At 41.7% G+C, this 25,925-nt stretch overlaps 1 protein-coding gene across 2 annotated transcripts in view; it reads left to right on the plus strand.

Moving 5' to 3' along the window:
- Positions 1–217: 217 nt before the first annotated feature.
- The window catches only part of LDLRAD3 (low density lipoprotein receptor class A domain containing 3), a 107,821-nt gene continuing 82,113 nt past the window's right edge, over positions 218–25,925 (plus strand). For both annotated transcript variants that reach the window (XM_030240625.2, XM_050975336.1), the window contains exon 1: positions 218–329. In XM_030240625.2, coding sequence (XP_030096485.2) covers positions 296–329 — 34 coding nt within the window. In that variant the 5' untranslated portion in view covers positions 218–295. The remainder of the gene's footprint in view (positions 330–25,925) is intronic.

Below are 25,925 nucleotides of genomic sequence, written 5' to 3' on the forward strand. Positions count from 1 at the left end.
GCAAGCGGAGAGTTTGCTGTAAGACACGGTAATGCCGTGTCTTACAGCAAAACTGGCCGGAGGTGTCTGATGGGTAGCAGAGGCGAGGGAGACGAGGCGGCCCTTGAGCCGCGCGGGCCGGAGCGGTGGCAGCCGCGGGTGGGCACGACCGCCCAGCGGGGCGGGGCGGCGGCGGCGGCGCCACGCCCGGGCCCTCCCCCGGGCCGGCCCCCGCACCGCCGCTCCCCGCCGCAGGCTCCGTCGGGCCGGACTGGCGGAGCAGCCCCGAAGTTTGCGGGGCGGCCGGCGCGGGGCCATGTGGCTGCTGTGGTTGCTGCTGGGCTCGGCGGGTGAGTGCGGGCGGGGGCGGTGCCCCGGGGCGCTGCTCGGGAGCGAGGGGGCGGCTCCGCTCGGCGGGGGAGGGCGCCGGGGCCTCCTCGCCGCCCCCGCCTCCGTGAGCGGCTCGTGGCGGGCCGGGGGCGCCGCCGGCCGCCCCTCCCCGGGCTGCTCGCGCCGCGCTCCCCTCCCCTCCCCGGGCGGGCCGGGATGCCCACGGCGGGGCTGCGGCGTGTGCGTTTCGGCCCCTCCGCCCCTCGGAGCGTGCTTGGGGTGGTCCCGGCCCCAGCGGGGCTGAGCGGGGCTGGCGTGGGGCGAGGCGCATGGAGCGGGCAGCGGGGCCGGGCACCCTTGGGCCGAACCGGGCGTCGAAGTCGCCGCTGGGCCGAAGGGCTCCGCTGGTACATCCCGGGGCGGGCCCCCTTCTCCTTTACGAGCCCGCCGCGGGGCGAGGGAGGCCGTGGTGGGTGCGGGCGACCCTGCGGCGGTGGGCCCGCGGCGGGCTATGGCCAAGTGAAGGGCTCGGGTCCTGCCTGGCTTTACTTGGGGTGCGGAAAGGGGATTTCATACTTCTTGCTCATAGTCTTCTATATAAAAACTCTTTCTCCCAGCACGGTCGGCATATGCCTATCAAAACTGGCGAGTTGATGATGTTTTGTGCAGCTTTGCTGCAGGTGTGAATTATTTCTGCAACATGATCTTAGCGGGCACTTTTCCAGACAGTGTAAGTAGCCTGGCTGCATGCTGCTGTGTCTGTTTCCGAGTCACGCCTTGGCGATGAAGTGATGGCACACAGTGTGTAAAACTCAGATTATCAAGCTCAAATTATTTTCTTTTCTTGTCTTTTTAGAGTATTTGTTGTCATTAAGAACTCGTAAGTTTCACAGCTTCTATGGTAAAAGTTCGAGTTCGGTGTAGATGGGTAGGGAGGAGGAGAAGAGTTACAGGACTTGCACTGTTTTGAAATTAGTCAACTGCAAACTTGGTGACATTCATAAGTCTTTGCAGGTTTAGGTGTCTTTGCAAAACTATTTCCGCTGTTCCATTTTTGGGAGGCTTCGGATGAAGCTCAGGTTTGTTTACCTGGGTTGTGTTGCCTTCTTCCTTATTAATTTCCATTCTCCTACTGCCAAAATTTCATCTAATTATTCACAGCAAGTTATATGTTTCCATGTGTTGAATATATTTGCTTGTAATACCACCCTTAGATTAACATGGAAGGATCCCATCTACAAGATACTGATCTTTACATCTGAAGGTTTCCCATCCACCCACACCCCATATTCCTGCTCCTCCTTGGCTTGGGGGCAGTGACCTGTTTCTTGTGTGGAAGTTGGTACTTCAACTTTTTGACTACTGGCTGTGGTTCTTGCACAACATTCTTGCAGTTACTTTAACCAGAGACTCTGGTTTACTTTGGGGCAAATTCAAAGAAATTTCTGAAACTTCTTTTTTCATGTGTTCTGTTTTTCTTTTGAATAATTATGTAGGGGGTCTTCAGGGATTTGTTTTTTAGATGTTGCTTCCTCTGTATATTTTGGCACCCCTGCAAGCTTCCCACAGGGAGCATAAGTTTGTTTCTGCCTGGCCTTCACTCTGTTTTGAATTTTACTTCTGGTAATTCCTGATATAAAATATTATAAAATACTTCTTTTCCTATTGAATATTTTTTGGGTACAGATGAGAAACCTTAAAACCCTAGGGATGAATCTCAAGTTAACAGAAGATAAACAGTGTATAGTGTCCCTGTCTAAACAGTTGTTCTGCTAGCGTGCAGAAGTAACTGTTGGCTTGCATTGGCAGTGAATCTTTGCAAGGCAAAGTTGATCTTTTACTATTGTCTTTATTCATAATATTGTACTTGTATCAAATAGGCTCTTTCAGGATGAAAAGCACTATCTGTCTGGGAAAGGTTTTATTTTGTTATGATACTCGAGTTTGAATTTACACCAGGCTTGTTAATTTCAGTTGGTAACTAACTGGTAATTGATCAGAAAGAGACTATGGATCTTAAGTTTCAGCCTCTGTTCCCTGCATAGGAGCTTCTTGGTTACCTTCCTTTCCTCTTCTAGTCCCCATCTCATTTCAAGTCTCATCAAGCTCTTGGGCAGCTCACATACCATGCACCCAGTTTCTTTCATCTGTCTTGCTCTTGCCAGTATAAGCAGGTCAGGCTCAGCTCCGATCCCCTGCTGCTGCCCTGTACATGTCATAGTGTGACCCAGTTTCCAGCACTTTGCTTTGGCTCAGGGTCAGCCCAGGAGTTCCTGGATGTAGGTTAGGTCCTGCAAGGATTCCTGTTTCCAGCTCAGACTGTAACAACATTATCGGGTTAAGTTAATATAGAAGAAGGTCTGTTAGTTAGAAAACAGACATCTATGTTTATCTTCTACTGCTTGTATGAAGTAATGGAAGCTGATCTACACACAGTTACAGTGAGTTTTGGAAAGGATTGTTTCAGAAAATTGCAAGTACACTACAGCTGAAAAACCAATAAAATGTAAACAATCCCTAACAGAAAAATGAGTTCTGTAATCCTGACTGCCACTGTACTGTGTATTCAAGACTTTTTTTTTTTTAATTAAAAGAAAGCTAAATCCTACTGAACATGTTTTGAACATAGATTTATGTATTTTTTTCTTCAACCTGTATATCATCCATTAAGAAGAGAAATGGCAGGAATCAGATACATTCAGGTAAATTAACTACTTTTACAAAGTGAGCGAAAAAGTGACACTGTTTTTTCTGACAGTTACAGACCTTTCTGTTTTAACTGAAGAAGGTTTTACAATATTAGTCTTTAACTGACTGGAGAATCAAAATGCAATGCACAGCTGGGATTTCTAAGTATCATCCCCAGGTGTCACAGTTCAATATAGGGGCCTTTCTGATAAATTAGTCAAATCTATAATGTAGATAATATGCCTCTTAAAATATCAGCTTGCTCTTTATTTAGGGGAGGTTTCTGTGTCTAATTCCCTCCTGTATTTTGGTCTAAGATTGTTAGAATCAGGACCTACTCCACAGACAGCATAAACATGAAGGGCCACACATGTGCTTTTGTTACATTTTCCAACTTCACCTCAAAATCTTGCGAAAAACCAGAACATCCCTAAAATCAAGCAGGGGTAGGAGCTATTTGAAGAGTCATGTTGCCACATTAGTCTGCATTGTGTAATATCTGCTAACTTAAAACTTCCAGATGGTGTTAAGGAAATAGCCATTATTTCCTTACGTGGGTCTTCATTTGTACTGACATTCAGAGGTATTGCTAATAGTACAATTTCTTTGCTGAAAACCTTAGTACTACGTGGCAGGAGTAATCAGCAGTTCTGAGTAGTGGTCTCCACTGTTAGATAAGCAGAGAGAAAAAAGCCACTCTCTACTTGAAGATTCATGTCTGTATTGTATATTCAGTAGGTCTGTTCTGTGTTTTTCAGGCAGTCCTCTTAAAAACTCTTAAACTGAGTCTAGTGCTTCATAACCAGTGTTTGTCTTTCTTGGTACATAAGCCAGCTGTGAGTGTGGGTAGCACATCAGTGTGGGAGAGATGGAGAAAGATTCCTGTAGTTGGTAAGTCAAGAAACTTCCAGCTTGGACAGTAATAAACAACAAGCACTGGATATTTGCTAAGATGTGAGTCTGCCAGTGGTCATAATGCGAGCAGCTAGGGGTACTCATTCCAATGCAAAGCTCCCCAGCCATGCTGAGCAGAATGTGGGATTTGTGCCCACACACAAGTTGTCTTGAATCAGTTTCTGGTTATTCGACATTTGATGTTTGAGGCTGTTGTCAGACTTTACTCTTGCAAGTACATTTTTTGTGCAGGGACTGAAATAAGCAGAGGATGATTTGGGGGAGGTGTGTCCTTGGCTAGATTTAAACAGATTTCTCTTACTCACTGAATGTGGGGAGTTGCAGAGCCCAGGAGCTCCCAGCCATCCCATCTCGCCTGGCATAAACACTGCAAAGAGTCTGCAGTTGCCAGGTTGAGAGGGAGGAAGCATGACTGCAATGTTGCAGTCACATGTTGTGATAGGAAGTGGAGATTGTTATAAAGAAAATAGGTAGTAAAAATGCACCTTTTGTACAAATGTGAAATAAAGTGTTACAAGCATGCAGTCAGTCTGTAGTGCCTGTTACACTGAGACCAGCAAGCTCCATACCTCTTTAGAGAAAAACAGTTTCCTGGTGATACTATATTTTTATTGTCACAATAGGAACCTGCAGCCTGCTTTCATTCTTATGCTGATTATCTACTGGGTGAGGAATAAAATGGCTCCCTTTGCTGTAAATCTGGTAGACTTTTACAGGGATATGTTGATTTGTTAGGTAGCACTGATGAATTGAGCTGAGATTCAAGCATCTCTGTGTTTCAGGGCAATGTGGGAAGGCCTAATTAAAAATTAATTTGTCACCCGGAGAAAGAATTTGTTTTGGTTTCTGTGTTATTTATGTTTTTTAAATTTTAATTTATTTTTCCAAATTGGTATATTTTTACCAGAGTATTGTCTGTCATATGTCCTGTTCTGTGGTTATTCTCTCTGTCCATGTGAGCAGAAATGCAATAATGGAGTAGGCCTGAAAAATCTGTAGCGTGAGATCTGCTGTGATGGTAGCAGTGCTCTCCATTTCAGTGTCTTGTCTGTTGTAGAAGGTGATGAGTTTGATGAATTGCTAGAAAGCCTGGTAGGCTGTTCAGTTGTTCTGCTTGCTGCTGACTGGAGCTGTGGATATTCTTCTACCTTTGGTACAAGGCACTCTGTGATTAATTATTTCAGCTGGCATTTTCAGGGTCTGAAAGGATTTGAAAACAGCTTCATTATCAGCTGGCAGGTGTTGAAGATGAGGAAGGAGAAACATCTTGGGTCTCAGTAGTCGGGTTTTGGCATTTTTGTCTTTTCAAGTATTAAAACAACTCTTCTGTCATGGCAGGACCTCATTATGGGCTTATATCTAAGATGCAGAATGGAATATTTCAAGTGAAAACAGTTTTAATTATGTATTTTAAGGTAGCTCTCAAGTGAAACATAGAATGACAGATTGCCCTTTGCTTGAAGTGTAAATAGATCATGGCTGAATGTATTTGTATAGTCAGCCATTAGGATAATCAGTTTATCATACATTTACTGACTGCTAGAGAATTTTTGAGGAGGAGCTCATATATATTAAGAAACAAACAAACAAACAAAAAAAACCAACAAAATTGAAAATTAAATAGCTTAAGAAAAACAAGCAAACAAAACACCATGGCAGAAAGCATTTGTCTAAATTAGTTGCCTCTGATAAAGAAACTTTAGATTTACGTGATCAATGGGGTTTTGTGTTTGCAAGGACTGTGTGTGTGTGTCCAGATTATTTGACATGTAGAATCTTGTAAGCTGCAGTGACTTGATCAGATGTTTAGTTTCTTTCATGCAGTATCTTGTACTCTAGTGAAATGTCAGATTAAAAGGCATTTTAGCCAACCTCACCTTGCATGCAGTGTTGTCTATCAGGACAGAAAAATCCTTTTAGGAGAGAAGATGGTGTAATAGTAGCTGGCTTGGTGTGTGGGTGTGTTTTAACTAGCACATGGGAGATGCTGAGGCAGTGAAATTTCTAAACGGAGCTGTTGGTCTCTCCTTGTTCTTGGTCTCAGTTGCTTGTACAGATCCCAATTTACCCACTTCTTGGTTGCAAAGGAACTTGTGGAATCACATGCTTATTTTAGTTGCAGCTTATAGAAATGTGTACTCTTTGGAAGTTGGAGGGAAATAATAGGAGGCTCCTGTTAGTGTGAAAAATGTGGTGAAGGATTGGGGAATCATATGGGTGGATAATCAGAAGGCCCTAGATGAAAAAAATGAAAATGGAAGCAATTTGGGGGGGTGGGGTGGCTGCTGATAATTTTTTCCTCTGTGTTTCTTAAGCCTTCTTCCAGCCATGGGCTAGACAGCTGTGAACTTGTCACAAGTAAAACATATCAAGCAAAGCTGCTCTTTGTCAATGTGTAAATGGTTGAGTAAGTTGCTGTGTCACATGTCAGAGTGAACAGGAGCTGAGGTAATGAATGGAAGGTGATGTTGCTGTGAAACTGCTAAAATCTGGGATCGTTTAGGATTGGGAGCTAATGAACTCCGAGGTCCTGATACTATGTCTTCTTAGCCAAAAGATTTATATTTTAAAATGGCTTTGGTATCTCTCAAGGAGCCTGTGAGACTTAACTTATTAAAGATTGAGAAGTGTATAAATTGAATATGGTTGAAGTATGCTGTTGTGTTACGAAGTAGCTTGTTTCAAGAGGGGCAAAAATACAGTTTTTCAGGTTTTAGTGCTATTTTTATCCTTTAGTAAGGATTCTGGTTAGTTTTTTCCTTGTAAATTAAAGGAGAAATCGCTAAGTGCCACACCTTGCTCTGAGTCTCTGGTTTGTGTTGTTATCTTTCATCTGCTTAGACAGATTCCAGATGGCTCCTAGGGAATGTGATCAGGAAGATTCCTGGTTCAGGATTCTCTTATTGAAAATTTTAGATGGAAACCAGTTACATCACATGAGGTATTCTATGTTGGTCTATTTTGAAACTGTTGGGTTTGTTGGATGAAAACTTTGATTTTAGGTAACATTTTCCTGTGAGGCTTTATCTCTGTTTTCATAAAATGTAATAATGTTACTGCAGCAAGTAGGTTGTGGTTCCATTAAAAATTAAGATGTGAATTCTGGCTATTAAGTATTGTGTTCAGATTCCATCATTCCTTGGAGTAATTTCTATTACTTTATGCATTTTGGATGAATTTATGGCTTCAATTGTTAATGAGTCAGGTGATGCTTATAGCTCCAGACAGAACACCATTGCCAGTCATGTATGTGTATCTGTGTCAACTGAAGACTTGTATTCATCTGGGCAAAGCTGTTCACCATCTTAGTGCTGCAGGATCTACTCCAGGTAGTGTTACTGATCAGCAGTATTACTTTGGGCAAGATTTAATTCTTTCCTCACTGTATTCCCTCCCCTTTTATTTGGTTTTTTTTTTTTTTTTTGACATCAGCTTTCTTACAATCTTTCTCTGATGCTGTTAGTGCTACCCTAGTTTTAGTCAAGAGCTATGTGCCACAAATATCAGGCATATGTTTTTACAGTTCAAAATAGTGGGTTTTGTGTCTGAGATGTTCTGCCTTCTCTGGTATGGATTTGATGTGAGGTAAGTAGATTTTTCTTGATATGATAATTTTTAGTCAAGTATTCCTGGATTTTTCTTTATTTTTTGTTGTTAGCGTAAAGGCATTAAAATTCTTCAAACATAGGAGTGTTAGGTGTACAAAGATGTGAAGCACGATAGAGACACACAAATTGATGTACTTATGAAAATCCATGTATTTGTCAAGTTGCACTTTCTCTCCCTTTAGTAAGTCAGGGCAGGAGTTGACAACTTGAAGTACGTTGCTTGTCTGGGGTGCTCTGCACAGGTAACCCATGGTTCAGGACCGTGTCAAGCCTGCTAAAGAGTGGCTGCTTGACAGGGAATGCAGTCATTGCTCACACATGGCTACAGAAGGGAATACTTGAGCTTGCACTAATTCAGACTCAGGGCTGGTAATTCAGACTCAGGGCTGGTATTCTGCTGCTGTCTCCCAATGCAAGAAGAAGTTATGTTAAGGGCTGTTAAATGTTTCTGCTTCTCTTTGTATAAGCTCAGCTATAATTCTGCAGCTAAAGATAGCCATTATTTCTCAGATTGTGAATCCTTTTTTTGTCAGATTCAAACTCCTTTCTTTTTCTTTCTTTGCCTGCATCCTTGTTCTCTTGTTGTGAAGCTGCATGCTGATGACTTAGTCTTTACATGCTTCTTTTCATAGATGATTTGTGTCGCTTCCTTCCTCCTTTTTCTCTTTCTTTCCTTTGTGCCTCATGACCTCACCAAATTGTACCCATTGATGCATAGAGCTAGCTATGGATTTCCTCATCATGCCTCTGTACTTAAAAAGAAAGATGCTGTTATGTATGCTTACTATATCTATGCCAAACTTGCAGTTAGGAAATGTCATTATTCCATTGCCTCTATCTACTGCAGGTGTTCTGCTTCACTCTACCACCAGTGCTGGGCTTCCTTTTCTTCTCCCTGTCCTCCCTATCCATTGCTTAGGTATGCTATGTGCTAAGGCTCAGCTTTAGGCTGTGTAGGACTTTGCTGCTGATTTTGGGAGGTGGAGTTTAGTAAGAGCAGACTATCTGGGACTTGGTCTTACTCAGTTTCTGGTACAATTTATAAGTGAATTGTGCATCTTAGCAAATGAGCCATTTCTCAGGGATCATTTATGAAGGACAAGTAATATTTACTTCACACAATGCAAGGCATGATTTATAAATTGCTAAATCATTAGTGAATGCATTGTTAAATATGTACAGTCATAGACTAGTTAGAGAGTTAAATATGTAGAGTTGCTTTACCTGCCAAAGCACATCAGTTCTTCATAAACACATAAATTGGTAGAGTCAGCATGTGTGACCTTCAAAGGAAACACACTGCAATCAATGAGTTTCAATGGCCAAATAAGTCCTAACCTGTTAGCCAGCCTCCTGCCAATTGCACAAGTTGGTCTTGTGGCTGGGTCCAAAACTGTGAAGTCTTAAAAGCTGGATGGAACTGCACACTCCTAAACTGAATGGAACCTGATGTGCATGGTTTTTGTCCCGAGGAGAATGGCTGTCCACCAAAAGAGTTTGAGGCTCTGATGGTGATCTTGGATGGGTGATCTAGAAGATGCCAAACTGAATCTTCCATGATCTGATCAACTGTAAGAAATATGTCTTCTCAAGGCCTTGGCATCATGTAAAATCTGAACATCTTTGCTTGTTTGTGTAACTGGAAAGGCACAGTACAGATGCTTAGATCAAGATCTGCTCAGTCTGGTCGTAAGCAGCATGCACTTGTGAAATCCTGGAGTCTGGAAGAACTAACTGCTCAATCACTTTTAAAAGACCAAGTCCTTAAACTAAGTAGGCATAATTCAGAATTGGCTAAGGAAGAACAGCAGTGTTTGTGGTGATTGCTGTCTTTCAAACTCAAAAAGGCTTCTTTTTCCTTTCAGCAAGTTTTTGAAAGGTAAAAAGAAGGTGGAGTGGGGGGAAAACAATCCATATGGCTGAAGTTCAGTACCTGGTTGTGAGTGAAATGAAGCATAAATGGAGTTACAGATAGAATTGTGAAAAAAATCAGCCCAAAACATTGTGAACTTTTAAATGAACAGATCATTCATTTTACTATGTAACCAGGGTTCTAGATGTTAAACTTGACATTAATTGAATTGAGTCCTGTTGGAATTCTGATTTATCTTCTCTAAGACGTGTTTGGTAGCCCTGTCTTAAAAGGTGAGATCTACATACTCTTTTTAGGCATTTTCAGTCTTGTGAATATACTGGCTTTGAATATCAGCAAGTGTAAAGGGAAAAGTGAATCCCTGTGATATTTTTCAGTTTAAACATTCTTAATCCAACCACAAGCATTTGTCCTTTTGCAGTCAGATGGAGGACTTCCCTCTGTTTTCTGCAAGCAGTATTTAAATTTCAGGAACCTATTCTTTTTATCTCCTCTGAAAATGGTGCTACCACGTGCAGTATACAAATCAAGAATCTACTCCTGTCCAAAGATCAAAGTGGTGTGTCTAGAACATTAACAGAGTACTTGGAAGATAAAAAGGACGTTGATAGTAGAGTTCCTAAGAGTATTTTTAAACAATACGAGTTGGCAGTACCAGTTGTACTATGAAAATCTTCCATGAGGAATGTGAGCTTCTAAATTGCAAGTTTGAAGTAGAGTGTTGCCAGATTTTTTCCCCTACAGGGATTACTGTCAGCACCATGTTTTTTGAAATGTTTTTTATTGCAACCTTTCTCTTCAAAAAAAGAGTCCAGAATAGCAGTGATCTTATTTTGTACTTGAATTATATGTCCATTATGGTTAAGAGCACAATAGCCATTTTTCTTCTTCAAGTTTTTATAAAATGAGAGACAAAATATTTTTCAGTGTAATTTCCTATTCACACTGCAATTTCAAGTGATTGAAATGCCTGCCCTTTTCAACAACTGAGGCATTAGACATTTCATGGAATACTCCTGATTCAGAGGTCCTGTATATAGGCTTTTTTGAGGTAGCGTGTAAGAGTGTCTGTCTCTTAGTTGCATCACCAGAGTCCACCCAAAAATGGTGGGTACTTGATGACATTGGTTTGCACAGCTGTACCTTTTAATTAGTCTCACATTTTCAGTATAGTACAGAAAGGGTTTGCCATTCTTATGCAAAATTGTGCATGTTAGTTACACCGGAAAGGCCCAGTGTCTCTTCCTGCTGTGGCTTTAGTAATTTTCAGACTTTCAAAGTTAAAGGCTCTTTACTTATTAATGGCTTCTACATGAGATAGACTTCAGCATCTAATCAGATTGAATATCCTTAAAATTTCTAATGGGATCCTTGAAAATCTGCCAATGGACTATATAGGTTTTCTGATGAATTGTTTTAATTGAGCTCTGCCTTGCTATTTGGTTAACAGTCTTCAGGGTAGCCTCAGGCTGCTTACTTTCCAATTTCCTTGTGTTATCTTTAGATAAATGTCCACCTCATTGGAGCTTAATGGCCTATTAGCTGAGTCAAATAAAATCTGGAAACACAAGAAACAGTGCTGATCATTGGCAGGATATTCATGTCCTAACTGAGGCTGAATCCACAGTTGCTGACCTGCTGACTGCCACTGCTCCTTGTGAGTAGTCTCTTGGGGAAACTGTTCAGCCATGGTTTAGCTAATTTTTCCCTGCAGTGTTGGTACTTTGTTTTCTCATCAGTAGTTGCAAATTTACGTAGATTTCTATTGTGAGCAAACTTTCCAGTTGAAGAAGCGATCAGTGTAACTTCCTTTGGGCCTGTATTGAAGAGACCTCTGTAAGGCCCATTAGATCCTGTTAAAATTAAGTCCACGTACAATCATAGACTCACCAAGGTCAGGAAAGCCTTCCAGGACTGACTCCAGCCTTTGACTGAACACCACCATGTCAACTAAACTGGAGCACTAAGTGTCGTGTCCAGTCGCTTCTTGAATATTTCCAGGGGTGGTGACTCCACCAACTCGCTGGGCATCCCATTCCAGTGCTCACCCTTTCAGTGAAAAAATTCTTCCTAATGTTCAACCTGAACCTCCCCTGATGCAGATGAGGCTGTGTCCTCTTGTCCTGTTGCTGGTTGCCTGGGAGAAGAGACCAAACCCCACCTGGCTACAGCCTCTTTTCAGGCATTTGTAGAGAGTGATAAGGTCCCCCGAGCCTCCTTTTCTCCAGGCTAAGCAACACCAGCTTCCTCACGACCCTTACTTCACCTTGTTGAGCCTCTCCTATCTGGCTTTGGCACATTGATCTAGCCTGCCCAGCAGATCAGCACTCCTGCCCAACTTAGCACTGTCTGCAAACTGGCTGACAGGACACTTGGTCCTCTCATTCAGGTCATTGATGGAGGTATATAAAACAGGACTGGACCCAACACTGAGCTCTGAGGAACACCACTTGTGACTGGTCACCAGCTGGATGTACATTCCCCAGTGGACATGGCTATTCAGCCAGTTTTTAACCCAGAAAGAGTGCATGATTTAGACTTCTAAAATATCAGGTGGTTATCTCCTTTTTGTAAAGTAAGCGTGTCTGATATGGGATATCTCAGAGGAGCAGTGACATTGAGGAAATAGAATGATCTCTGCACCTTTGCCAGTCTGGCCCTTGAAGATGGAATAAGTTGGGTGTTTGCAAACACAAGCCTTCCAAGCTACTTTGCACATTCCTGTAAGAAAACTAACTTGGCACAGATTTAGTTCCAGTGTTCCTTGCTTTGGTTTAGAAGGACTTTGTTGGCCGGTTGTGTTGGAAAAAATGTGTTAGTGAAATGCTGTAGTAAATGTTTTGGTTAGAGAGCAGTTTGAGTGAGCTCAACTGTCAAAATTAAACTCTAGGTGTAAGCAGCTATACCAAGGGCTAGTCATTGCATGTTTCCAGGGCAGAGTGATTTTGGGGTACTTTGAAACATACAGATTTATAATCTGTTTTCAAACAAGCTTCCCAAGTTGTTCCTTTTTTTCACTAATCATATCCCGGCATTAAACAAAGTAAAGGGTGCGTGCAAAAGGAAACCAGAAATTGAACCATACCAGGTGTTCTTGTTGAACATGTAAGTGCAAATAAGAGGGCAGTTAATTTCAGTATCTAAAATGGTTTGAGTTTCTTAGGTCTAGGGGATCACTTATCTCTAGAGAGTTACTATGTGAACTGAGTCTAGTTGGTAGTTGAAGCTCAAATTCCCAAACTCCCTCCTGCTTATCTGTTACAGAATGGTCCTACCTATTTTAGTCAGAATCTGTGTATCAGCTGCATACCTACATACCTCCAAGATTTTTGGTTATAAAAATATAAAAATGCCTGTTGACGAATAAATGGAGTTTGCAGACAACACCAGGCTGGGTGGGAATGTTGATCTGCTGGGGGGGGTTAGGAAGGCTCTGCAGAAGGATCTGGGCAGGCTGGATCAATGGGACAAAGCCAATTGTGTGAAGTTCAGCAAGGCAGGGTGCTGAGTCCTGAGGCACTTGGGTCATAGGAACCCCATGCAATACTGTAGGCTTGGGGGAAAGTGGCTGGAAAGATGTCCTGTGGAAAAGGACCTGGGGATGCTGTTTGACAGCAGTTGAACATGAGAAGACCAATGGCATCCTGGCCTGAGTCAACAGTAGTGTGGCCTGCAGGACCAGAGCAATGATTGTCCCCTCTACTCTGCACAGGTGAGGCCACACCTTGAATCCTGTGTTCAGTTTTGGGCCCCTCACTGCAAGAAAGACATTGAAGTAGTGGAATAAGTCCAGAGTAGGGCAGTGGAGCTGGTGAAGGGTCTGGAGTACAAGTCTTGTGAGGAACAGCTAAAGGAGCTGGGGTTGTTTAACCTGCAGAAAAGGAGGCTTTTCTGGGGGGAAATCTTACTGCTCTCTACAACACCCTGAAAGAACATTGTAGTGAGGTGAGGTAGACAGAATAACAAGCAATAGGACAAGAGGAAACGGCCTGAAGTTGTGCCAGGGCAGGTTTATGTTGTGAATAAGGAAAAAATTCTTCACTGAAGGAGTGATCAGGCATTGGAACAGATTGCCCAGCAAATGGTGAAATCACAATCCCTCTAAGTGTTCAAAAAACATGTAGATGTGGTCCTTAGAGATATGGTGTAGTAGTGGGTTAATGCTTGGACTCAGTGATTATTGAGGCCTTTTCCCTCCTTAGTGATTATATGAGGCACAGATGGGCTTTAATATTAATAGTTTGCATTTTTTATGATATTTCTTTAAAAACAGTTTATATATTTGGCAATCAACTGATCAGTATATATCTCGAGGTACTCATCTTCTTAGCATCCAAGCAGGGTGGAAACATAAATTATGGATGCTGGCAGTATTCCCATGGGATAGGAGAGCATTAGAAGTCATTAACAGATAAGGAAAACTGAAGCCAAGGAAAGCAGAATAATATGATCATCTAAGACATCTGTGGCAGGGCTGAACCCTATATCTGGTCATCTCAAATTCCACACAGAAAGCTGCCCTTCCCTGAAAGACATCCTGTCTGAAAGGCTGGACTACATGGCAGGTACTGCCGTTCATCTTCCTCCTCCTGAAGCTTATGTCACCAGCATTCCTGTCAGAGAGCTGACTACAAGTCAGCACACTCGCATGTGTGTAACCATTGTGGTGTTTGAAGGGACATCGTGGTGTTTCACACCAGCTGGGTGACATACGGCCGCTAGTTTATAAAGTGCATCTGTGTCTGCCTCAGCTCTGGCAGCTGCTGTTGAGGGTGAAAGCTGTACAAGTGTGAGAGACTTACCTTTAAGTGCATGTAGACAATAGCCTGTCTGCTTGCTAAGTCTGATGAAAAATTGTGAAGGGGCAGGATAGATAATGTGCAGTGAATGCTCACATCCTCCTTTGTCTGTTTGGTTTTTAATGGTATAAATAGATAATGGCATCAGTTGGAAAGCTCAGTTGTGAAGTATGGTAGGAGTAGAGCGAGTTCTCTTTCCTAGATCACTTTTATGTGTTAGTGATAGGAAGTGTTCCTGTATGGCATCACTGACAGCCTTGAGTGGTTGGCAAGAGGGTTTTAAATCTAAGACTGAATTCTTGGCTTTCTTCTGAGTTTCTAGTTGAATATATTTGCATTGGCAAAATAAGTTGGCTGACTTAAACACATGTTAAGCACAGACTTAAAGTATCTTGAAACAGTAGAGCTTCAATACCTTCTTTGCTTTCTCAAGGGCAAATTCTGCCACTGAACATATGTTGTATATCACATTTTGAAGTGATTTTTTCCCTGGCTTCAATATTGCTGTCCTTTATTTTGAGCAGCCTTTTTCTCCCCACCTCTGAAATGGTAGTAGGATGTGGTTACTGAAATTATTGAATTCTGTACCTGGAGCATTCACTGTGCCTCTCTGAAGCAGTAATATGTTACAAATCAAGGTGATGTGTGACGATGTACAAACAGAACTGAGATAACATGCTAGAGATAAGTGATCCTCTGCAAGGCGTAATGTAGCAGAGTTGTTTGCTGTCTGCCTGGCTTTGTGCCGTCTGCAAAATGGGGATAGCACTTACCGACCTCAGTTTCTTTAGTTTCATAAATGCTGGTAAGTGCTCAGTTGCCCAAAGTGAGTGTCATCAATAATTCATTATCACTTAATTGTTGGAGCTGATTTCCGATTGATTTGCTAAGTAAGACGCTAGGAAGTGGTAGTTGCCACTGTCAGTTCCACTTCTCTGCTTTTCCTAATGTTTTATGAGGTTGTTGTGCACATGATTTTTCCCTTCTCCTCCATGAATGCTTTGCCCTCAAGCCCAAATAAAATTGGAGTAGCTTGCAAAAAGAATGGAACAAACAGCATCAGATGAGATGGTGGATTTCTTTTTGCATCAACGAAGCAGCAGATCCAGGAAGGGCTGAAACTCAGGCTGAACTTGGAGGACTCAGCCCTGCATGTGTGACAATCTGTCACTGTTACTTTTGCTTCTTTTCTTTGTTCAAGTAGGCTACTTCTGGACTGTGTCTTTTCCTCTTGCTGGTGCCCAAAGTGCTTACAGGTCTGCTTCTTTTGTCTAGTGCTGTTTTCTCTAAGCTTGTGTAAGAAGGCTGTTTCAGTTGTCCCATTTATATCCCTACTTTGAATCATATGTGAGTTATTTCTGATAGGTTTTCATTATAATCAGAATATGTACATTGGGAGTGGATAACAGTTGTGTATGTTTTGCTTTTTTTTGTGTGAGGAGTCATAGATGAGGATTTAGAATTGTGTAGGTTCTCCTTCTAGTGTTTCCTGATAGCAAGAAGTTAGTGCCTCCAGTCTTCTAGGGTGGAGCAATGGCAGATTCCTTTTTGGATGCTAGAGAGGGGAACTTTAAAATAGATGTCCTGAAAAATATGTGGTGCTTATTTTTATTACCATAGGGTAGTTTCTGTTCTGTGTAAGATATGAACTAAAATACAAATGAGGAAGCAGGGCAGTATCACTCTCCTGATGCGTGGAAAAGGGAGATGGGGGAGAAGTATTCATTTATCTATATAGCTTATCCCCTGAGACACTGCAAGGGATTTTCACCTACTTTCCTGGATGAAGATACAAAGATAAATAGCTACAACTGGACTTTTTTCATATGTTTTCTGATCACTTTCTTAAAATTTGGGACATTGCCTCACCTTGCAGAATTTGAGCTGTTTAACACTTGTGCAGGGTTTGGCAGTGCCGAATGTTTTCAAACTCTGTGCTGCATTCTAAAAACCAGTGCACAGTCCGTTGGAGCATGTCTTTCATCTCAGTCTGGTTTGCCAAGGAGGCATTAAAGGCAAATACATTGTTTTTTGGGGTGGGTTTTTGGGTTTTTTCTATAAACATACATAGCTTCCAAATTGATTCAGTTCTATCTTAAACACACATGAAGAATGATTTTGTTACTATTTTTATACATTCTTGAGAATTTGCATCACGATTCTTTAAGAGAACCTCGATGGGTTTGTTTCAGTGCATTAACTTTTTGCCTTCGACTGCTGTGGGAATAAAAATGAATTGACATCTCAGTTCGTCTCAGAGATGACAGAATATCCTGATTTGGAAGGAACCCACAAGGATCATCAAGTCCAAATATTGGCCCTGCACAGGACAAGAATCACACCCTATGCCTGAAAGCATTGTTCAAATGCTTCTTGAACTCTGTCGGGCTTTGAACTCTGACCACTTCCCTGGGGAGTCTCTTCCAGTGCCCAAGCACCCTTTGTAGGTTTTGTTTTAATGTGTTCTGATGTCTTTAAACTTCATTAAAGGGACTGGGCTGGAAAGAATATCAGTGTCAATCAGCTGCTTTGTGGGATTCCTTAAAGACCTACTGAAGTCTTGCTTCAGTTTCCATTTACCAAGCTTCCTTCAAAAAGTATTGGTTTCAAAATGAAATTTCAAATTATGATATTTCATTAAAATGAAGAAGTTAATATTTTCAGCCTGCTGCCCTTGTTTGGTCTGTAGTCACTCTTGCCTCTCTTAAGGGAAAGAGGACAGAAATGATGCTGCTACTTTGAGTAAATAGTTTTCCATGGAGAAGTTGTCAGACTGAGAGTTTTGACTTGAATGTGTTGCAGCTAGGATGTTTTGCACAACAATTTACCTGCCTTAAGTTCATAAATCTGTTCTTCCATGTATTAACAGGAATATGTATTGTCAACCTTTCTAGGCAGCAAATTGAGAAAGGGAAAAGTGTGTTTTTAAAGTCTGTACAATGACTTAAAACTTCACTTTCCACAAACAAAAGTAATCCTTGAACCAGTGCTTTTCTCAAATGAGATTAACATCTTCAGTGGAGAAGCTGAAGTGATATGAAGGTGCAGCAGTGAAGAAGCTCTGATATAAAGGTGCAGCAGAAGGAAGAATGAGGACTTGGTGAAGGAGTAATTAGTTTCTGGTTTCCAGTGGCACAATGAATTTTGTGCTTTTGGTTTGGGAATACATGGGGAGAGGTAACATTTTCTGCCATACATATTAAGTTTTTCTGTGGTTTTGATCTTGCCATACAGTTTTTTTCAGTGCTAAGTAAGTGTTTGATAACAAAGCATCTCTGTCAGTGTGTGCTTCTTGTTGCCAAGATGCTTCTGGAACACAGAAGGTATGTAGACATGCTGAGAACGTTGTGTCACCACCCTTCTCTGGCAGTCGCTGTGATTGACGTTCTGTTGTGTCTGAGTGTGGTGGAGAATGTCAGCCAGGTAGAGAGTAATCTGCAGTACACTGAAAAATTCATAATGGCCACTCAAATGATGGCAGTATGACGCTGCAAAGTTACCTTGTGATAGCAGTCTCTGAGAACATCTTCCTGCTTTTCGGATGAAGCTTCCAGACTGCTGAAGGATACTCTGTACCACTTCTGATCACGTGAATGAACTTGGTGATCAGATTAAGGTGAAAGGAAGCAAGAATTTATATCCTTATCTTAAAGATGTCTGTGTTAGGGGTGTTGTATTATAGACATTTTCACATGACCCTCTTTTGAGTTCACACATGGAATGAACGGATGTTGTGTGATGGAGGTAACACTTCAGTTAAGTTTGTGTGTGCAGTCCTGAGCTGTACTGAAGTCAATACTTAGTGTATTACTTCTAAATTTATTTTGTGGAAAATCTGGAGAAAACACAGCCATGGTGCAAAGAGCTAATAGATAATATTAAGTGTTTCTGGTTGAGCCATATAATCTGCTTTGTATGTGAAACACAGTAGTATGATCTAGGATACAGATTGAACAAAGTTTCTTGGTCATGAGTGAATCTTAGCACTCTGTTATATTTTCTGTGTTAATTTTCCCTTTATACTTTCAGATTGTTCACAGAATATGGGTCAAAAGGAATGTTATTTATGTGTTAACCCCCTGAATCAGAAATATCCATACACAAAACTTGTAGTGCATAAATATTTCCTTTCTATGTTATAGACTATATTGTGATTGAATATGTGAAAATTAATTGCCTAGGAGATGAGGAGAATGTGAAGGCAAACACAATTGAAGTGCTTTCAACATAACAGAGAACTATACAGTTAATTTTTCCTGCAGCCACTCCAGTTACATGGCTGTTAACAGTTAAATTATGAATGAGGTAATCTGAAGGAAGCCTCTTCTGACTCTCAGCATCCTCTTTTGTTTGGGTTGGTCACCAGGGTCACAGGAGTCTCATTCCACATGAACCAGTATGAGATGCAGACAGGCTTTCTTCTGGACTTGAAGAGAAAGGCGACTGAGTTGTTGGTGTCATTCACAAAACTCAGTTCTTCTGGGTCTTGAATGCAAGGAGTTTAGGTTCTGGTGCAGTGAATGATGAGCATTCTCATACAGACTGATGAACAAAGGCGTGTCTGGAATGATCTGGGCTGCAAGGCTCTTACTTGGGGGTCTCTGAAAACAGAGTAGCCTGGTGTCTTGTATAATATATGAGGTCACAGGTTAGCCAGTGACATCACCATTCTCATCATGTTGCTTATCCTGTGTCCTAGACAGTATGGCTTATTGTCTTTTTGTGTTGTGTAATGTCTCCTGCTGACAGGATGGCTCAGCTGACCTGTTAAATTGGGCATTAGTGATAATAACAATGAAAGCATCCTTTTTTTGGAAGCATCTTGAAAGATAGTGACTTTTTTTGTGTGTAATAAAAAGAAAATTGAAAGTGGTCCCAAGTTCATGGTCTTTATGATGTTAGCACAGGATTTGTCTTCTTGGCCAAATATTTTTTGCTTTTGTGAGAATGATTTTTTTTTTTTTTTTGCTTAGGCGCTGATCTCCACATGCTTCAGTAAATTGCCAGTATTGGGAAGTAAAACTGAAGGGAAAATTTAGGGAAGATAATTGTGTTAAAAGAAAGCCCCCTCCTACTTGTTTTGTAGGAAGAAAGTCTTCACTCTCTTTAGTAGTTTTTTTTTCCAGTTGCTTTACATCTTGTCTGATGCAAAGTATGTGAAACCTTTCTGAAGTGTTTAACTAATTTTCCAGTTATAGCAGAGTCTGTTACCTCAGAGCTTTGTACTTCGCCTGTGAAGCCTGTTTTTCTGATGCTAATGGAGTAGCTTCAGAGAACAGGCAAAGCATCAGTGTATGGATGGTTGGAGTTTACTAGGCTTTCCAGCAGTGAAGGTGGCAGCTGTTTCTGTGACCCTTCAACAGAAGATCTGAGCAGAATCTGTCACCTTGACGTTTAAGAAAATTACTGCAGTAACTGGAAGTCAAAATTAGAGAAATGAGTCTTTGAGGAATCTCAGGTGCCTTTTTAAAAACGTTATTGCTCCCAAGTGTCTTCAGGTTTCCCCTGGAGAAAAGTGAGTTTTCAATATTTGGCAAGATTCCTGTTCTTTTAAATATAGGCCCGTGTTTAAAGAGAGGGTATGTGTGATAGAGGCTCTGGTGCTGAAAATCTCAGTAAGTCTGGAGTAAGTCTGCTTAGGTATTTGGTTAGAAAATTCAACTCCAAATGAGCAGAAGCAAGTAAAGACTGCGAGTGGGTTGAGACATTGTTCTGCCAAGGAAGAATCAGAGTTGTCAGAACAGCAGTGATGCACTGCCATGCTGACTTTTGGAAATGCAAAGGCTGGAGGCTGCTTTACTTTTGTTGCTTCTGTTCCACACTTCTGTTAAGTGGGAGAAACCTCAGCTAGTGTCTGTATGCATTACACTGGTGGTCTCTTTTGATGGCAGTGGGTGTCAGTCTGGCACTGTGTATTACTTAACAATGTGTCCTTAAAAATACCTATTATGTACAGTTCTCATTGTCTTTTGAACTTCTTGTAATGAGTGAGAAGGACAGGAAGGTGCAAATATGTATGTGAATAGTACTGGGAGAGCCACAATTAGAGCTAGCCAGTCGCTGATTTCTTGGGGCTGTGAAAGAAAATTGAATATTGTTGTTACAGAGAAAATATGTTCAGGTTGTCCTTGTATTCCAAAGACATATCCTGCTGCTTGTTTTTTCTTACCAAGATTTGATAGCTGCTTGGCAGAAGTCTTGGCATTGCTTGGCACTAGCAATTCTCTGCTCATCAACTTGAAAAAAATGACTGCTGAAACTCAGAAATGCACAGTTTTGAGCTACACTGTTTTCATCATTATCAAGTCAATACAGTTTGATTTTTCTTACTTCCTTCTTTGCAGAGATTTGGGGAAAAACCAGAAAAGCTTTCATAAAGTGTGGTATCGTTCTTTTAATTCTCATTAATAAAATACAGTCTCCGGCAGTAAAAGCGTGATGTGAGACCCAATATGCTAAATTTACACCCTGCAATTTTCAAACATTAGTTGCCACTAAATTGGCAGAGGAACTGGAACCAAATATACCTGCTTTGCAATTATATCTGCTGGGTTTGTATTTATGGAAATAGCCAACCAGGCCAACAAGAGTCAAAATTAAAATTAACCCTTATGGCAGCATGCTGAAACTGCTGTTCATTACTGTGTTGAGCAAGGTGCTGAAGAACCTCTGTTCTGGCCAGTCTCAGGTGCCACTGCAGCAATAATGCTTACTTTCCAAGAAGCTTGAAGAAAAGATTGGCAAATTTATGAGCTTAGTGCACCCTAAGTTTCAGCATGGATTTTGTATGGAAACAAATGTGTCCTGCCTTTGAACCAAGTCCTGTGCACTTTGTGAATCAAAAATTTATTACTGACTATGTAGATTCCATGCCTTTTGTCTATGCATTTTGAGTTCTCTGGCTTACTGAGATATTAAGATTTTTGTTTTGTTGAAAATTTTCATGAGTTTCCTGAGATCTTGTGTTTCTTCTGATCCTAGTGTGTGCAGCTCTGTAGGTGATTCCCCAGCTCATGGGTTTGCCCTGCAGCTCTCATAGAGTTTGCCAGTTTGGCGCACTCTGCCTGGACATGTCTTTGCCCCAGCTTCTACAGAATGTACACTTTGTAGCATACAGAAATATGATGGGTGCCAGAAGGAATGTGGACCTTTCAGTTTGTTTAGCCAGGAAAATGATATGTGGCATTATAGCATTGGGTTTTAGAGATCTCCTGAGTTTTGATTTGGCTCAGTGGAGAATACCTGATAGAAAAAAATGTTGAATGAAGCCTTAAAAGGCAAGAATGGTTTTGTAGTTAACCGGAAATGTATTCATTTTGTTAGCTGAGTTTGTGCCCGGGATTGACTCATCTGAATGAAACACATCCAGGTTTGGAAGCTGCAAGAGGGCTCCAGTGAGACACCCAAAATATTTGGATTAGGGGCTGAAATATGTAATCTTTCTTAACTAGAGCCTCCTAGGAAGCTTTTTTCTGAGACTTTTTGTGTCATAGAGTGTTTGAGGAGGCTAGATAGGATATTGGGTGGTTTTGGGACCAGGATACGTATCTAAAAAGCAGATGCCACTTTTTTTATTTTTCTTATGAGAAATTTTTCAGAGGATTTTAGTAAATAAAGGAAACAGAACTGTTAAGAAGCAAAAAGTGGGAAAAGGAAGAAAGTCAGTACACCATGCACACTGAATCTTGGTGTTTTTGTTTTGTGGCCCTTTCCAGAGTCACTTGTCTACAGTTGCATCCAAGTCTCCAAGGGAAAGTTCATTTTTCTCACGCTTTTGTGAAAAGCTTTTCTGCTTTTTGCTAAATCTTCCTCTGTCTACCTTCATCCCAGTATTCTTCACTCTTTGCTGTACTGTTAAATACAGCAACTGTTGAAAGAGCCAGACTCCAAGATTACTTTTGTTGCAGTAAACCCCCTAATTTTACTGCTAGCTCAAAAGCAGTTTGGGGTACGTGGTGTGTGGAACAGTATCTTGCTGTGGCAGTATTTGCTGGAAAGAATCGGTCACCAGGGCCTTGCAGGAAGATTGCACGGCCCCACTGTGCTTCCCATGTTAATGTCCTGTTGTGTGGAGGCACTCTCTACATTCCTCTGCAGGGAAACAACATCATTGCTCTTGGCTATGGCTTCTGGCACAGTAAATGAAAGACATAAGGTAAAACTAAACTCCAGTGAAAAGAGTGAGACCCTCCCTTCAATGTAATCCCTGCCATATATCTGCCTAACAGCACATTTCCTATTGACAAAATGCAAATTATATTTATTTTTCTGGTTTTGATTTGCTTACAGAAAGCATCAGCAGTCTAATCCATGCAGCAAACACCGTGTAACTTTATCTTCTGGATAAATTTTTATTATTGCTGTATAAAGCACATTAAAGAGCTCAGTTTGAATGGGAGAAAATCATACTTTAAGTAAGTGGTTATAAAAGCTGTTATTTCTCACTTGAAATTATTATTTTCTAGGTCTCTGGTAGTGATGACGGGAAATTTCCAACTTCAAATAAATAACCATTACTTGTATACGTCTGTCATTCCTGAGCTCCATCTTCCTCCCCCACTTAACTCTCTTTGAGGCTTACCTAGTGGAGGACACGTGACCAGAGGTAGAGGAAAAGGGCAAATACACAGTCTTCTATAAAAAGAAACCTCTCAACTCTAAAGTAATGGCAAAATCTCTTCAAGTGGACCTGGAGCATGACATTTGAAGAGGCTTGTGTCCTGTGGTTAAATTAGACCAGTATGTTAGCAGGGGTCTCCAAAATACTGTGAGAGTGGTGAGAGCTCCTGGACTGTCTGAAGGATGTTGCTGTGACTGCCCCATGGCTTGTCATGGTTTCATATCTATAAGGTAAAAGAAAATCAGCTGATTATAACCCAGCCTTGTGATGATCTGAAATCAAGGCTCTGTTTTGGCTTGTCTTGTTAAAATTTTTTCTAACAGGGTCCAGTTCTGCATTCTGCAGCTGGTGAGCAATGAGTTGCCTTTCCCCTTAAAGATTCAGGGATGTTCTAAGTTCACTTTGCATCATTTTTTGTCACCCAGTACACATGGTCTTCATGTATGCCCTCTTTTCAGTCTCACTCCTACCTCTTTGTTGGATTTGCATGTATATGAAGAGGTTACCATCTATTTCCAGGTGATGCTTCTGTTTAGGAATACTATCCCATCTTCACTGTCTGTGTGCTACCACTACCATGTAGTACAGTCTGTCCCTTTTCTTATACTATTGCCTTTCCTTGACTCTGATTGTCTTCTGGTGGTTCTTCTAATTTTAACTGTTGTTTCAATGTATTTAGAAAAATGTTCTTGTCCCTCTTCCAGATTTTTTAGGAGCCTTAGGAGAGAGGTTTATTGTCTCCTTTTCTTTTCTTAGGGCAAGACTTCAAAGCAGGAGCTGAGTTGCCTTCCTAGGGTAGGGAAGTCTGCAGATCTGTCTCTTGTCTAGATGAAAATCATGGTTATCTGTCATCGATCTCCTCACACTTGGAAATTAGCTCAGTGTTGTTGAGTGAAGGGTTATGAGTTTTTTCTTTATTGTTAAGGACAGTGTTGATGGTTTGTTTTGTTACTCTGTCCTGGATCCTGGCCTTCCTTGGGCTTGGTTCCTCTTTGGAACCTCACACGCATCTGTCTCTTCCAGGCTCTTTTTGAGGTGATGTTTTCATGCAGTGTCAGAGCCCAAGTTCTCCCCTCACTACCAGTAGTACAGCTTATCTTCCCCTCCTGATGTGCTGTCACATCCTAAATGCAAACTCTGCAGAGGGAAGGTCCCTCTGCCAATGTCCATCATCAGAAAGATAATCGTTACCACAACTTCATCTTGGTTTGCCTTCTCCACCATTATTCCGGTGAGTTTGCTTTCACAGTCCTGCACTTTTTGTCTCTAGCACACCTTTGAAATGGTCAGTGACCACTGCTGAGGGATACACTTGGAGCAGGCACTGAGTGTGCAGCTGCAGTGAGAGCTGCAGGCTGTGCCCTGCGTGAGAGAAATGTTGGGAGCCCCAGACAAGGAAGGGGCTGTGACTGGATGCTGTGACCTTTTCCACAGCAGAGGGAACAGGGACGTGTGGCACTGGCCAAGTGACCGGACACTGGGACATAGCAGGAGCCAAGGACTCAGTAGGAAGACCCCAGCCTATTGGCAGCACAGACTGAGGGTATGAAAGCACAGGAATTCCTTTGCTCAGGCTCCCTCTCCAGAGGCACCAGCTCGAGCTAGTTTTGTGTTATGCACTATGATTAAATTACTTAAAGGAACCAGAGATTTGAGAGTGCACTATGGAAAACCAGGGTTAATGTGTTAAGGAAGCCTTGTCTGATGGTGTGGGTGTGGAGTGTTCAGAGAGTCAAGTGTACCCATTGGGTCGCTGGAGCCACCCAGGGTGTAGGGGTTTCAGTCCCAGCAGAGAGAGAGTCTGGTAGTGGGAGTGTGACTGCCGGAGTGACTCCTGGGTAGTTGGACAGGAAAGTTCCTGTGACACCAGTAAATGTCGGTGTGGGAAACCAGCCTTCACCATTTATACATACACTGGGACACACAGTGGCATGTTTGGTTCTGACAGGCAGCTTTCCTTGCTGGAGAAGACTGATACACAGCTATCAAGAAGAAATTAGTGCTCTTGAAAACTTTGCTGCTTAAAGAAGCAATTGTGGCGTAGTTGTTAAAGACAAGCAACTTCGTGAGACTAAGTGGTGTCTGTTGCAGTTGAAAATAGCAGAAAGCATTTACTTTAGGTTACCTGACTTAGCCTGAGGAAAGGCTACAGTTCTTCTTGTGTTCTTAATCTGGAGGGGGGCATGCATGTTCCTTTCTCTCTGTTTTGTGATGGCATAAGCTCTTGAAACTTTGTGGTGGGTTGATTCAGGCAGCACTGAGAACTACAGGCTCTAGGTTAACTGTTTTTTAAAGCTTGCTGCTCACCTGTGGTAGAGTTTATGCTAGTGGATAGTAAGAGGAAGACAGGAATTTATGACCGCGTTTAAAGAAAGATGGGGCTATTTTCTCTGATTTAAATCAGCTTGAACTGTTGAGGACATGCACTTTTAGCTAATCAGCTATGTACAGAAAGCAGCACAGAAAAGTTTGACATGGTGTTTCTGCCTCTGAGCAGCAATAGCATTCCATACTGTCATCATTGCATGGACTTGACTCTGTGGGCTCTCTATAGGTGCAGAGGTTGTAATTTTGTATGGTTGGGTTTTTCTCCTTGGTGGCTGAAACATTATTTTGCCTAACACTTAATGATAGTTTGTTTGTGTTTTTTTCCTGTAACATGTAGCTCTTTCTTAAACTGCATTCACTTGCAAAGGTTGATTCTATGTCTGATCTGTGTTGTGAGACATACGACTACAGAAATATTAAATATTGTTAGAAGTGCTGAGCGACTACTCACTGAAGAAGAGGAAAGATGATACTTTGCTGAAGCAGTCTTTCTCCCCTTCTGTGTTTTTGTACTGCTGCATATTTGGGCATTGTTATTTTTGTATGCTGGGATGTAAAAGAGGGAGGAGTGTGTCCAGTGTCAGCTACTGATTCCAAAGGACTTCAGTGGTTTTTATGCCTATAAGTTAGAGTGTACTTTAACCATGGCCATAGTAAAGTGTTCCTAGAGCAACTGACATTATGGAGTTGGGTTTATTTTTCCAGAGAATTAATACTTTTACAGCCTCACAGTTAACTTTTGCCAGTCCTTGTGATTACTTCTCATTGGAGCAGTGCTTTAAGTG

The sequence above is a fragment of the Serinus canaria genome, chromosome 5 (genome assembly GCF_022539315.1).
Source record: "Serinus canaria isolate serCan28SL12 chromosome 5, serCan2020, whole genome shotgun sequence".
In the NCBI taxonomy this organism is placed as follows: domain Eukaryota; kingdom Metazoa; phylum Chordata; class Aves; order Passeriformes; family Fringillidae; genus Serinus; species Serinus canaria.